The sequence below is a fragment of the Eulemur rufifrons genome, chromosome 14 (assembly GCF_041146395.1).
Source record: "Eulemur rufifrons isolate Redbay chromosome 14, OSU_ERuf_1, whole genome shotgun sequence".
Classification (NCBI taxonomy): Eukaryota; Metazoa; Chordata; class Mammalia; order Primates; family Lemuridae; genus Eulemur; species Eulemur rufifrons.
In genome coordinates, this window is record NC_090996.1 from 24,091,318 (window position 1) to 24,105,522 (window position 14,205).

A 14,205-nucleotide genomic window follows, 5' to 3' on the forward strand; every position below is an offset into this window, starting at 1 on the left:
ATGCCCCTTACCTGAATAGTGTTCATTGTACCCATGAGGTAGGTTTTTGCCTCTGCCCTTCTGCCCCATTATATGTCTTTTTAAAGAAAGAAATGTCTGTTATGTTAAAAGGATGCTAGCAGTTTACTTTATTGCTCTAAAATAAAAAAGTTGCCAGAGTGCTCTGGAATTGCAGTTGAAAACCTGGTAGCTGGTATTACTGAGTACATTTTAGTATTAAATGTCAAGTAAGCCAACTGTCAAGATATAGACTTGTACTGCAGGGTGATGACTTTTGTAACTATGACTCATATGTCCCCTGACTGCCAAACAGACCTGGGTTTGGAGCGTTGACCCAGTATTTGCAAAGTAGGGACCTTTGGGCAAACCATTAAACTTCTGAACTGCTTTCCTTTTAAGTTATATGGGGGGATTATCCCACTTTTGAGATTGTTGCAAGGATTTTATGAGACGAGAGGAGGTATATAAAAGCCCTAGCTAGCACAGAGCAAGGCATGTAACAGGGCTTTTGCAAGTACCATCATCTCCTTTCCAATCCTTCTCATATCAAACAAGTTTTAAAATTGGGAAGAAAAGGTCAGTAACCCATCAGTTATATTCAGAGACAGAACTCCATTTCTCCTCATTTTTGTTTCTTTATTCAACAAGTGTTGATCAAGTGTGCTTTGTGTCAGGTACTGTGCTTTGATGTTGGAATATAATGGTGAACAAGATAAGCCTGTTTTCTGCATTTCTAGGATCAAGGGGATTCTAGATTCTAGCAAGGAAAACTGACATCAAACAAGGAATAACACTATGGTGTGTTGAGTGGAAGTACATGTGCATGATGCTAAAGGAACATAAAACAGGGGCACCTGATTTAATCCTAGGAATCAGAAAAGGACTTGGAAAGGAAGTAACATTTAAGCTGAAACTTGAGGAGGGTAGAGATGAGAAAGAAGGCAGGCTGATTTGGCTAGAAAAAACATCATGTGTGAAGGCCAGAGAAAATACTGAAACGTTCTTAGATGACTCAGTTTGCCTGAGGGATTGTAAAATAAGAGATGGAGCTGGATGAGATTGAGATTGGAGTGGAATGCAAGGCATCATTGCCTTGCAAGCCAAATTCAGGATTTTGGGCTTTGTCAGAATGTCAATGGGAATCCATCAGAGGATTTTAAGCAAGAAGGCTAAATGTTCAGTTACCTTTGTGTAGTATTTCAGTTGCAAGTTAGAGACTGGATTAGAAGAAGATAAGAATGGGGGCAAAGGGAGCAGTTAGGCTGAAGTCCCTGCTAAAGAAGATAACTAGGGGATGACAGCAGGGACAGAAATAAGCAAATGGGAGATGAGAGCTGAAAGTAAAGTTTAAGATGATTGCCGGATACCTGCTCAAAAAACTGGGTTGATCTTGTGTCTTTCCTTGAGAAGGGGAACACAGGAGAAGGGAGCAAAAGGTTTGGAGGTTGGTAGAAAACGAATTTTAAGTTGGAGTGCTGGTGAAAAACCTACAGTGTAAGTGACCAGGTGGCAGGTGGAAGTCAGAAGTCAGGTAAAGATTGAAGAGTCACCAGCATTTGTATGGTAATTGAAGCCACAGGAGCAGATGATAATGTTCAGAGAGAGTGTGCAGAGTGAGGGGAGTAGAGAGCCTAGGATGGAGCCCAGCCCCACTAGTTTTAATGGATGGGTAGTGGAAGAGAGGGAGACTAAGAAGTGTTCTTAGCAAGGTAGCAGGAAAACCAGGAGAGGGTTATGTGGTCAGAGGAAGTGGGTGCTTACAGAAGAAAAGGGGGTGGTTTAGCGTTACCCCACCCATTGGCCTCAGCTCTTTACTAAAGATTCAGAAACTAAAAAGATAATTTCTTATAGTGAATGATTTCATTTTTCTCCACTTCATTGTATACATTTAATTCAACAAACACCTACTATTCATTGTATGCCAAGCATGCTTTGCTAGCTGCTAGGGACTTATGCGTGAGTTGTCTTTGTTTTGGGAGGTTGTGGGGAAGGGGAATCGTTAGGGAAGAATTTTCTGGCCTTGTTTCCCTGCAGTCTGGGGTAAGACAAATCAGGGAGTAATGAAATGTTTTCTTTTCTTCAGAACATACAGTCCCAATTAGAAGCCATCTCATGGAATTAGGTCTAACAGCAGCAAAATTTGCTAGAAAACGGGGGAATGTGTCACTCGCAACAAGACTACTGGCACAATGCAGTGAAGTTCAGCTGGGAAAGACCACCACTGCACAAGATTTAGTCCAGCATTTTAAAAAACTATCAACTCAGGGTCAAGTGGATGAAAAATGGGGGCCTGAACTTGATATTGAAAAAACCAAATTGCTATATACAGCAGGTTAGTAAAATGAATTATGGTTAATACATCAGTGTAATAAAAATCATGTTTATGAATGTTATTGTGTATGGTATAAGGTAGTAATATTAATAGAAAAGTTGAATATTACCAGTGGTTACAAAACATTTGTGTCCTGAAAAGTAAGTTGTTTGTAATAGATTTATCTCTATAATTCAGTGCTTTTAAAAGAAATAATTTTGTTATAATGTATTAAAGTAAGAAATGTTTCCAGAGATCATTGATTACCACTGAATTTACATGTTGTAAAAAATTCATTATTTTACACTGAAGTAATGTCAGTCATTTGCTTTTACGGGTTCTAAGTGTTGATTTTTTGGTTTTCTATAGGCCAGTCAACACATGCAATGGAAATGTTGAGTTCTTGTGCCATATCTTTCTGCAAGTCTGCAAAAGCTGAATATGCAGTTGCTAAGTCCATTCTGACACTGGCTAAATGGATCCAGGCAGAATGGAAAGAGATTTCAGGACAGCTGAAACAGGTTTACAGAGCTCAGCAACAGCAGACTGTCTCGGGTCTGTCCACTTTGTCTAAAAACATACTTACTTTAATAGAACTGCCATCTGGTAATACAGTGGAAGAAGAGTACCCTCGGATTGAGAGTGAATCCACAGGTAAGGTTTCTTTATTAGCTTTAAAATAATTTTAGGACTACATTTCCCCCTATTTTAAAGTTTATAATGTTATGCTGGCCATAATTTGCCACAGAACGTATGCCTATGGGAATTTAGGGTATTACATTACTCGAGAGTAACTAAAACATATTTAGGTTCTAATGCCCTTTGATGTCACTGAACTCTGCCTCCAGGCCATACATCCAGCCTTTCAGATTCAAGTTGCTTTTATGGACTCAGATGTTTTTACTGGCATTAAGCTCCTCCTGCCCTGGTGTCTAAAATATCATCTCACACTAGAAAGAGCAACAGAGATGTAAAATAGTAGCCTGTGTTTCCTTTTATTGGTGGAACACAGCAACTATAGAAAGATTCAAGTTTCCCATTCTGACACTAGTGCTAGTAACAGAAAATTACCTGGCAAGTAGTTGATTCATTCAATCAATGTTTGAGGGCCTGTTGTAGTAGGCACCATCGTCCTATTTTTACAGTTTGGGAGATAATTAATCTCTTAGTCGAAACATGAGAATATACGTTCATTGTGTTGTTCTGAAGCCTAGGATTTTAATAACTTACAGTGGTCTTATAAAATAATTCTAATATATGTTTTATAAGATCTTGATACTCATAAGTGGTATCTTATGATCATTATAAATCACCATCTTGGCAAATGCACTATAGCAAGCAATTTCCTCACCTCTAACATGGGAATAAAGATTTGTGCCTCATAAATCTCTATGGATGAGATGGTGTACTCATAGTGAGGAAATAGCCAGCAAATCCAGAATGCAAGACCTTCTATAGCTCGTCTGACACCTGAACCGTTCATGAGTTTAGCATCATGAAAGACATTGATGTGTTCCACAGATGATAATCTAAGCTTGTGAAGCCAGCTGATTGATTTCAACATACCAACCTTTTAGAAATCATAATCCAAATTTCTGCCTTATTATGTATGATAATATTGTGGAACTTATTGTTTGCAGATAAAAATCTGAAATGCTAATGTAAAGGCCATTAGGAATTTATGAATGTAACATTGCTGAGTTCTTTTATTATTTTTTCTCATCATGGCAGTACATATTGGAGTTGGAGAACCTGACTTCATTTTGGGACAGTTATATCACCTGTCTTCAGTACAGGCACCTGAAGTAGCCAAATCTTGGGCAGCACTGGCTAGTTGGGCTTATAGGTGGGGCAGAAAAGTGGTTGACAATGCCAGGTATGTACATTTAAATATGTAATTTATTTAATGCACTGCAAAATAGACATTTAAAGTGTCTGCTGATATGGTAAAGTTTTGGTAGCTAAAATACTGAAGACTCGTTTATATTTATAGTCAGGGAGAAGGTGTCCGTCTGCTGCCTAGAGAAAAATCTGAAGTTCAAAATCTGCTTCCAGATACTATAACTGAAGAAGAGAAAGAAAGAATATATGGTATTCTTGGACAAGCTGTATGTCGGCCAGCGGGAATTCAGGCAAGGAAAATATAATACAGTGCCTGGGGTGGTAGTGTCAAGATCGCTATTCCAACTTACTGATTCTGAGAAAATTGACCACATATACTTGATTAAATACTGAATGAGATTTAGGCAATTGTTGCGAATAAAAACTTTTGAGTTTTATCCTGGGCAACGTAGTGAGACCCCATCTCTTGAAAGATTTTTTTTAAAAAAAAACTAGCTGGGCATGCTGGTACATGCCTATAGTCCTAGCTACTTGGCAGGCTGACGTGGGAGGATTGCTAGAACCCAGGATTTCACGGCTGCAGTGAACTATGTTTGCACCACTGCACTGCAGCCTGGGCAGCAAAGTGAAATCCTATCTCAAGTAAAAACAATCAAATAAACAAAAATACCCGCAAAATCTTTGACCTTTAAGATGAATATAATTTTTTGAGAAATCAAGGTATTTCCTTAGGATCCTATTTAAGAATAGGTAGAGGCTGGGTATGGTGGCTCACACCTATAATCCCAGCACTCTGGGAGGATTGCTTGAGGCCAGGAGTTCAAGACCAGCTTGGCCAACATAGTGAAACTCCGTCTTTACAAAAAGTAGAAAAATTAGCCAGATGTGGTGACACATGCCTGCAGTCCTTGTTATTTGGGAGGTTGAGCAGGAGAATCACCTGAGCCCAGGAGTTTGAGGCTGCAGTGAGCTATGATGGTGTGACTGCATTCCAGTCTAGCCTGGGCGACAGAGGGAGACCCGCTCTCTTTAAAAAAATGGTTGAAGTTCATTTTATGTAAATTAAATTTCTCTGAATTGCTCTTCTAATCAGAAATTAGGTTCTTTACCCTAGGTTGAAAGCTTTAAAAAATTTGCCAGTGCCTGAACTGTACCTCCAGGTATTCTGAATGGGAGTGTGTGTGTGTGTATGTGTTTAAGCTCACTGGGTGATTCTAATATACAGCCAGATTTAAAACCAATGGATTAGATGATCTGTAGGATTCAGTCCCTAACACTGTCAAAGTTCTGTCCGTTCTAGAATGTAATAGCTATTGAGCATTTATAGTCTTAAAAGGTACAGATTTTACTTGCCAGCCTAAACTGTGTTAACTGGGTTCTTGCTCTGCAAGTCTCTGCCAGAGTTTTTGTTAGGTACATGTACAGGACTGAAAAGAGGGTAAGGTCTATTGTATGTATTCTGTGTACATTCAGACTCAAACTTTTGAACAGATTGCATTTAATTTTTTGTAGGCAAAATATTATATTGTAACTTGTAAGCATTTAAAGTAGAAAAAACAAAAACGTCTTTCGATTGTTGCTAAATGCTTATATCCTTCTTCACTGGCTACAAAGAGATGCATATGGATATTGATTTAGTGTGTATAGCACTAAATGTGTAATAATTTGGTCTTTTGTAAATGGAAAGAATGTTTCCATGATAGTCAAATCATATATCTTTTCCCCTTTTCAATTTCTGTTGAAAAACAGCATTTTGTGCCCAATTTTTCTTCAGGATGAAGATATAACGCTTCAGATAACAGAGAGTGAAGATAATGAAGAAGATGACATGGTTGATGTTATCTGGCGTCAGTTAATATCAAGCTGCCCATGGCTCTCGGAACTTGACGAAAGTGCCACTGAAGGAGTTATTAAAGTGTGGAGGAAAGTTGTAGATAGAATCTTCAGCCTGTACAAACTCTCTTGCAGTGCATATTTTACTTTTCTTAAACTCAATGCTGGTCAAGTAGGTAGCACTGTGTTCTGTTTTTAAAAAATTTGTTTAGAATTTATTTCGTATTAAACAGGAGCAATGTTCTGAATTGTTTTCTTATTTCTTCCCTTAATTGTTCACCCTTAGATTCCTTTAGATGAGGATGACCCTAGGCTACATCTAAGTCATAGAGTGGAACAGAGCACTGATGACATGATTGTGATGGCCACGCTGCGGCTGCTCAGGCTGCTGGTAAAACACGCAGGCGAACTTCGGCAGTATCTGGAGCACGGCTTGGAAACAACACCTACTGCTCCGTGGAGAGGTGATGGCCGTGTTTTAGGAAAAATTATTTCTGAGTTGGATATATAAGACGATAAAAAAATCAGTGGTTTCTTCTTATTTATGATTGGGATGTGGTAAGGAATAGTTGCATTAGTTCATGGGACACTCTGGACTGCTTGTTGCACTTCTAAGCCCTTCACTCTCACCTTTCAGAGAAATGGAAGGCTCAGAGGCTTTTTATATATAAAAGGACGTTTGGAGAGGGTGGTGAAAATAAGTTTCAGGAAGATTTTCTATACCCTTTGTAAAAATGACATGAGTTAGCCTGGCCTAAACTGGCAAATGAAGAATTATTGTGTATGGTTCTTGGTTACCTCAGGGAGAAATTTGAACCCTTAAATTTGTGCTGATAAAACCCATCAGGTTTTATCCTTGCACATCTACTATGTTGGTAGTTTTTAATAGCTTTAAAGTATCTATCTTTCTTCTTATCTTGAAGGAATTATTCCGCAGCTTTTCTCACGCTTAAACCACCCTGAAGTGTATGTGCGCCAAAGTATTTGCAACCTTCTGTGCCGTGTGGCTCAAGATTCGCCGCATCTCATATTGTATCCTGCAATAGTGGGGACCATATCACTTAGTAGTGAATCCCAGGCTTCAGGTATGGAATATTAAAATACTGCTACTTTATGCATAAATTATTTTGCCTGTAATTTTTATTAGGTCAGGTTTTTTTTTTAGATTTTATTCCAGAGTTGGTAGAATTTATAGTTTTTTTCAATAGTAATAATTATCATTATTGAGGGAGTAACTACTATGTTTCTGGCACTACAACATACGCTTTGCACGTTAGCTTCAGTTTTTACGATAAGCCACTCACCAAGGCATGGAGAAATGGAGTAACTCTCTCAGGTTCGCTAAGCTGTAACTGGTAGGTAAGCGTTAAACCAAGTTTTGGACTCTGTCTGAGAGAACACACTATTTGTTAGAGACTCTTTTATTATCTCCCCCCCTCCCCATGTATCTTCCATTACCCTATAATATTAATAAGTATGGACCTCAACTTGTAAAAAGGCAGAATATCCACAGTCTTTAGTCATTTTAATGCACAGATGGCAAATTAGTTAAATGAGTGCTCTGGAGTAAAATAGGTAATTGATATTTTCAGTAACTCAGTATATGCACATGGGAGAAGCATTCAAAGTATTCCTGTTCTTCCATTTCATTGTAGGAAATAAATTTTCCTCTGCAATTCCAACTTTACTTGGCAATATTCAAGGAGAAGAATTGCTGGTTTCTGAATGTGAGGGGGGAAGTTCACCTGCTTCTCAGGATAGCAATAAGGATGAACCTAAGAGTGGATTAAATGAAGACCAAGCCATGATGCAGGATTGCTACAGCAAAATTGTAGATAAATTGTCTTCAGCAAACCCAACTATGGTGTTACAGGTACAAAGAAACCCAACTCATGTGGTTTTTTTTTTCTTTTTTGAGACAGGGTCTCCCTCTGTCACAGGGGCTAGAGTACATTTAGCATCATCACAGTTCACTGCAACCTCACACTCCTGGGCTCAGATGATCCTCCTGCCCTAGCCTCTGGAGTAGCTGGGATGTATTACAGGCCCATGCTACTGTGCCCTGCTAATTTTTTCTATTTTTTTCTTTTTTCAGAGATAGGGTCTCACTGTTCAGGTTGCTTCTGGCCTCAAGCGAACCTCCCGCCTCAGCCTCCTGGAGTGCTAGGATTACTGACATGAACCACTACACCCAGCCTTAACTCATATGTTTTATAAGTACTGTACACTAACCAATTGCATCCTTGGAGCTCCAAATCATGTTTTAAAACAGTTTTTATTACAACTTCCTCTCCTCCCAAAAACCCATAAAAACTGTCATGGAAATAATTTGAGCAATGCGTTTAGAATAGTTAAAATTGGTTTTATCAGTCAGTATTGATAGAATCACTAATCAGCATTCTCTAATTGTATAATGAACAAAAATTAGCCCCATTTAACTTGTAATATCCAGTGTTTCAGGAACTGTGCTGTGTGTAGACTTGGAGATGAGCTATTTGGATGTGCTCTATCTGCAGGTTCAGATGCTCGTGGCCGAGCTGCGCAGGGTCACTGTGCTCTGGGATGAGCTGTGGCTGGGAGTTCTGTTACAGCAACACATGTATGTCCTGAGACGAATTCAACAGCTGGAAGATGAGGTGAAGAGAGTCCAGAACAACAACACCTTACGCAAGTATGTTTCCATACACTTTTACTCAACAAAGGAAGCTGGCTTGTTTTTTATGTGTTAAAATATATAACAAAATTTATTGTTTTAACCATTTTTAAGTGTACAATTCAGTGGCATTACGTACATTCACAATGTTGTACAACTGTCACCACTGTCGATTTTCAGAACTTATCCCCTATGGAAGCTCTGGACTAATTAAATAGGAATTCTTCATTTCCTCCTAACCTTGGTGCCTCGTTACCTTTCTACTTTCTGTCCCTGTGAATTTACCTATTTTAGCTACCTCTTGTAAGTGGAATCATATGGTATTTGTCTTTTTGTGTCTGGCTTTTTTCACTGTGCATAATGTCCTTAAGGTTCGTCCCTGTTGCAGCATGTGTTAGAATTTCATTCCTTTCTATGGCCTATAATATTCCATTGTGTGGCTATATAACATTTTATTTATCCATTCATCTGTTTATGGACAGTTGGATTGCTTCTACATTTTGGCTGTGTGAATAATGCTTCTCTGAACATTGTTGAGCAAGTGTCTGTTCGAGTCCTTGCTTTCCATTATTTTGTGTATATTTTGTGTATGATCCAGTGGATTTTCTGGACCGTGTGGCAGTTCTCTTTCTAAGTTGTTGAGGAACCAACAAACTTTTCGACAGTGGCTGCACTATTTTACATTCCCACTAGCAATGTGTGAGGGTTCCAGTTTCTCCCCATCCTTGCCAACACTTTTTTCTGCTTTTCAAATAATAGCCATCCCACTGGGTCTGAAGTGGTATCTCATTCTGATTTGCTTTTCCTTAATGACTGGTCATGTTCAGCATCTTTTCATGTGTTTATTAACTATTAGCATATCTTATTTGGAGAAATGTCAGTTAAGTCCTTTGCCCATTTTTGAATTGGGTTGTTTGTGGTTTTTTTGTTGTGGAGGAGTCCTTTATATATTCTGGATGTTAACCTTTTATGAGATACATGATTTACAAATACTTCCTAGCATTTATGGATTGTCTTTTCACTTTCTTTTTTTTTTTTTTTTTTTTGAGACAGAGTCTCGCTGTGTTGGCCAGGGCTAGAGTGCCGTGGCGTCAGCCTAGCTCATAGCAACCTCAAACTCTTGGGCTTAAGCAATCCTCTTGCCTCAGCCTCCTGAGTAGCTGGGACTACAGGCATGCGCCACCATGCCCAGCTCTTTTTTTTTTTTTTTTAATATATATTTTTAGTTGTCTGGTTAATTTCTTTCTTGTTTTTTTTTTTTAAGACAGAGTCTCGCTTTGTTGCCCGGGCTAGAGTGAGTGCCGTGGCATCAGTCTAGCTCACAGCAACCTCAAACTCCTGGGCTTAAGTGATCCTACCGCCTCAGCCTCCCGGGTAGCTGGGACTACAGGCATGTGCCACCATGCCCGGCTAATTTTTTCTATATATATTTTAGTTGGCCAGATAATTTCTTTCTATTTTTTTAGTAGAGACGAGGGTCTCGCTCAGGCTGGTCTCGAACTCCTGACCTTGAGCGATCCACCCGCCTCGGCCTCCCAGAGTGCTAGGATTACAGGCGTGAGCCATCACGCCTGGCCAATTTCTTTCTATTTTTAGTAGAGATGGGGTCTCGCTCTTGCTCAGTCTGGTCTTGAACTCCTGACCTCAAGCAATCCGCCTGCCTCGGCCTCCCAGAGTGCTAGGATTACAGGTGTAAGCCACTGCGCCTGGCCCTCATTTTCTTGATAGTATCTTTTGATATACAAAAGTTTTGATTTTGATGTAATCTAATTAAATCTGTTTGTGTTATTGGTGCCGTGTCCAAAGAATCATGGCCAAGTCGTGTGTCATCAAACTTTTCCCCTATGTTTTCTTCCAAGAGTTTTATAGTCTTAGCTCTTAAGTTTAGGTCTTTGACCCATTTTGAATTATATTTTGCATATGGTATAAGATATGGGTGTGACTTTATTCTATTGTGTTTGGATATCCTGTTTTCTGTGCATCATTTCATGAAAAGCAAAGCTGCCTCTTTGATGTGCTGGATTTTTTAAAAAACAATTCTATGTTAATTACTTTGCTAATACTTTATTGTTTAATTTTTACTTATTCTTTGATAGTGTTAACTTACATTTGATACATTTGAACTGCTCCACATTTGTGTAAAATTTTCATATACAATGAGTTTTTGAATAAAAATGTCTTCCTGGTCAGAGAAGAGAAAGTTGCTATCATGCGGGAGAAGCACACAGCTCTGATGAAGCCCATCGTGTTTGCTTTGGAGCATGTGAGGAGCATCACGGCGGCCCCTGCAGAAACACCTCATGAGAAATGGTTTCAGGATAACTATGGTGATGCCATTGAAAATGCTCTAGAAAAACTGAAGACCCCGTCAAACCCTGCAAAGCCTGGAAGCAGCTGGCTTCCATTTAAAGAGGTACAGAACAATCTCAAGAATGCTGCTAAAGTGGAAAATTCCCTATGAGATACAAAATTTAAATAAGTGAGCTCACCTTACTTGGAAAATAAGTGAAAATTTTATAAGCCTATGGAAGGCGGCCTATGGCCAGTTGCTTATAAGGAATACAGAGAAAAGTGTTTCATTTGAGAATTTGGAAACCGGTGGGCAGAGGGAGTGGCAAAGGTGCCTACTCTTCTACATATGGAGGGTTCACACCAGTAAACAATATCCTGTAAGACATTTGCTAGGGGAGTGGTACTGGCCTTGAGCTAAATGTTGGTTACCTGCTATATTCTCCTCATAAAAGATAAATAAATTTGCCAGGCTCAGTGGCGTGTGCCTGTAATCCCAGCTATTTAGGAGGTTAACATGGGAGAATCACTTGGTGGGGGGTGGGGGGGGGAGGAGGGCAGGGATAACGTAGAGCTTAGGTGGTGATGCGAGACCTCGTTTTCCTATTAGGCCATGGACCCATATCGAGCCATAGCCCAGGAGTTGGGGACCATAGGTCTAGATGCCTTCTACTTTGTTAAGATCCCTAATCCCTGTTGAAAAAACTGTCTTCCATGAAACCAATCCCTGGTAACAAAAAGGTTGGGGACTACTGATGTGGAGCATAACAGCGCACCAGTGCTTTTCCCAAATTGAATTAAATGTAGGAATTAGAATAGCTGGTATTTGTATATGTTTTTAAATTTACTTTTCTACCAAACTGAATGTGAAAGAAAATAAGTATTTTAAATCATAATATAAATTTGTTTTTTTCATCTTGTGAATATAGATAATGCTGAGTTTGCAACAGAGAGCACAGAAACGTGCAAGTTATATCTTACGTCTTGAAGAAATCAGTCCGTGGTTGGCTGCCATGACTAACACTGAAATTGCTCTTCCTGGGGAAGTCTCAGCCAGAGACACTGTCACAATCCACAGTGTGGGTGGAACCATCACAATCTTACCAACTAAAACCAAGCCAAAGAAACTTCTGTTTCTGGGATCAGATGGGAAGAGCTATCCTTACCTTTTCAAAGGTAGAATTTAAAACTTCTTCCCTTTTAAAGAAGAGTATTAGACTTCTTATTAATGCTGTGTGTGTGTGTGTGTGTGTGTGTGTGTGTTAGATTATTTCAGGTGAATTTTTGTATGTTGTTATTAACCTGGAGTGTCCTGTATCCTATGTGTTTTTGAATGGCAGTGGTTAGATAGTGCACAGAAAGATTTGCCATACCCCTCGACCTCCCTGTGCATAAACTTGTATAAGCAGAACAACTGAGGTACAACTAATAATGCTAATTACTACCACTAATATCTTGTCACTGAATAGAATTCCGTAATACTCTCAATGTTCCTCATGGGCTGTCAGTTCTTGACTGCCATTCTAGTTGAAAAAGACACAAAGGAGTGGTGTGCTCCCAACGCTATTTGGTCACCTGCCCTAGCTACTTTAATTTTGTTTTCATAGGACTGGAGGATTTACATCTGGATGAGAGAATAATGCAGTTCCTATCTATCGTGAATACCATGTTTGCTACAATTAACCGCCAGGAAACGCCCCGTTTCCACGCTCGACACTATTCCGTAACACCACTGGGAACGAGATCAGGACTAATCCAGTGGGTGGATGGAGCCACACCCTTATTTGGTCTTTACAAGCGATGGCAACAACGGGAAGCTGCCTTACAAGCACAAAAGGTTGATTAAAATTCAAATAAAATTTTAATGTTCAAAAACAAACGTATATATTAGCCTATTCTTTGTTCTGTGAAATATTTCTAGGCATACTATACTTGAGCATTTTTGCATGTTTATTATGGGTTAAAGAAGAAAAAGACTTAAGGTCCTTAAGACAGTATTTTTGAGGTATATTTTATAAAAATAAAGTTTTAAGAGGCATAAATGATGGCATTGGGTTAATCTTACTCGAGACAAATTGGAGGGGATGTGTGGATTTGATATTTCATATCTTAATGCTTTTATTGGACTTAACCATGGTCTTTTAAATTAAATTTGTAAATAATATCTTTTGAAATCCAGTTTCTTTTAAATATGTAAATAAGAAGCAACTTTAAATTACATTTAGAGTTGACCACAGTGGCATCCTGTTTTGTACCTGGATTTTATACTTTGATTTAGACTAGGAGTTTAATTTAGAATTCATTTTAGCCAAGTATATGAGTGCTTAATATATGCCAGGAACAGTACTAAGCTCTGCAGATATTAAGATACATTTTACACAGTCTAAACCTCAGGATCCCACATCTAGCTAAAGAAAATGCTTCTAATTAGGGTAGGTATAGGAATGAGCAAGAGTTTAAGAGGAGTCAAGTTTTACATGTAGGCACGGGAGACTACAGGGCAATTAATTGAAGGGTAAATTAGAGATTGGAATTGGGAGACAGCCTATCTGAAGTTTTATGTAATGTGTTCCAAATGCCTACTGTTAATTTTATATTGATGATTAAATCACCAGTGAAAACATGTGCATAGATGAATTAAGAATTATAAATTTTTTAGCTTAATTATATGTTACAAAGAAGAATGTAACTTGAGTGTTGAGATTTGAATTAAACTCAAGAAAATTTAACACCAGACCAATTTTTCAATGAAGTAGTAGTACCTAATTAAAAGGAAGATGTAGATTATGAGAAAAATATATAGTCAAGCAAAATTGGCTATTGGTAAATGAAATTTAGCTGGGTAGGTAGAAAATGCTATTGAAAAATCGATTTTTAAGGTATTACTTTGCATTCAAAGTAATCTTTGTACTTTTTAAATAAATTTGATATTTTCTTTTGAAGGCCCAAGATTCCTACCAAACTCCTCAGAATCCTGGAATGGTACCCCGTCCTAGTGAACTTTACTATAGTAAAATTGGCCCTGCTTTGAAAGGAGTTGGACTTAGCCTGGATGTGTCCCGTCGGGATTGGCCTCTTCATGTGATGAAGGCAGTGTTAGAAGAGTTAATGGAAGCCACACCCCCAAACCTCCTTGCCAAGGAGCTCTGGTCATCTTGTACAACACCTGATGAATGGTGGAGAGTTACACAGGTACTTGTCTTGTTCGGGACTGTAATCAACATGTCAACAGTATGCCTGCTTCCTTCTTGTCTATCTTGTTTGTCTTCCTTCTTCG

At 38.8% G+C, this 14,205-nt stretch overlaps 1 protein-coding gene across 1 annotated transcript in view; it reads left to right on the forward strand.

Moving 5' to 3' along the window:
* SMG1 (SMG1 nonsense mediated mRNA decay associated PI3K related kinase) overlaps nt 1–14,205 on the forward strand; it is a 96,899-nt gene that overhangs the window by 61,945 nt on the left and 20,749 nt on the right. Inside the window, exons 30-42 of the mRNA XM_069486880.1 lie at nt 2,084–2,332; nt 2,681–2,965; nt 4,043–4,187; nt 4,305–4,443; nt 5,928–6,158; nt 6,273–6,450; nt 6,910–7,071; nt 7,642–7,859; nt 8,503–8,657; nt 10,830–11,052; nt 11,858–12,104; nt 12,536–12,765; nt 13,872–14,120. Of these exons, the coding sequence (XP_069342981.1) occupies nt 2,084–2,332; nt 2,681–2,965; nt 4,043–4,187; nt 4,305–4,443; nt 5,928–6,158; nt 6,273–6,450; nt 6,910–7,071; nt 7,642–7,859; nt 8,503–8,657; nt 10,830–11,052; nt 11,858–12,104; nt 12,536–12,765; nt 13,872–14,120 (2,711 nt within the window). The remainder of the gene's footprint in view (nt 1–2,083; nt 2,333–2,680; nt 2,966–4,042; nt 4,188–4,304; nt 4,444–5,927; nt 6,159–6,272; nt 6,451–6,909; nt 7,072–7,641; nt 7,860–8,502; nt 8,658–10,829; nt 11,053–11,857; nt 12,105–12,535; nt 12,766–13,871; nt 14,121–14,205) is intronic.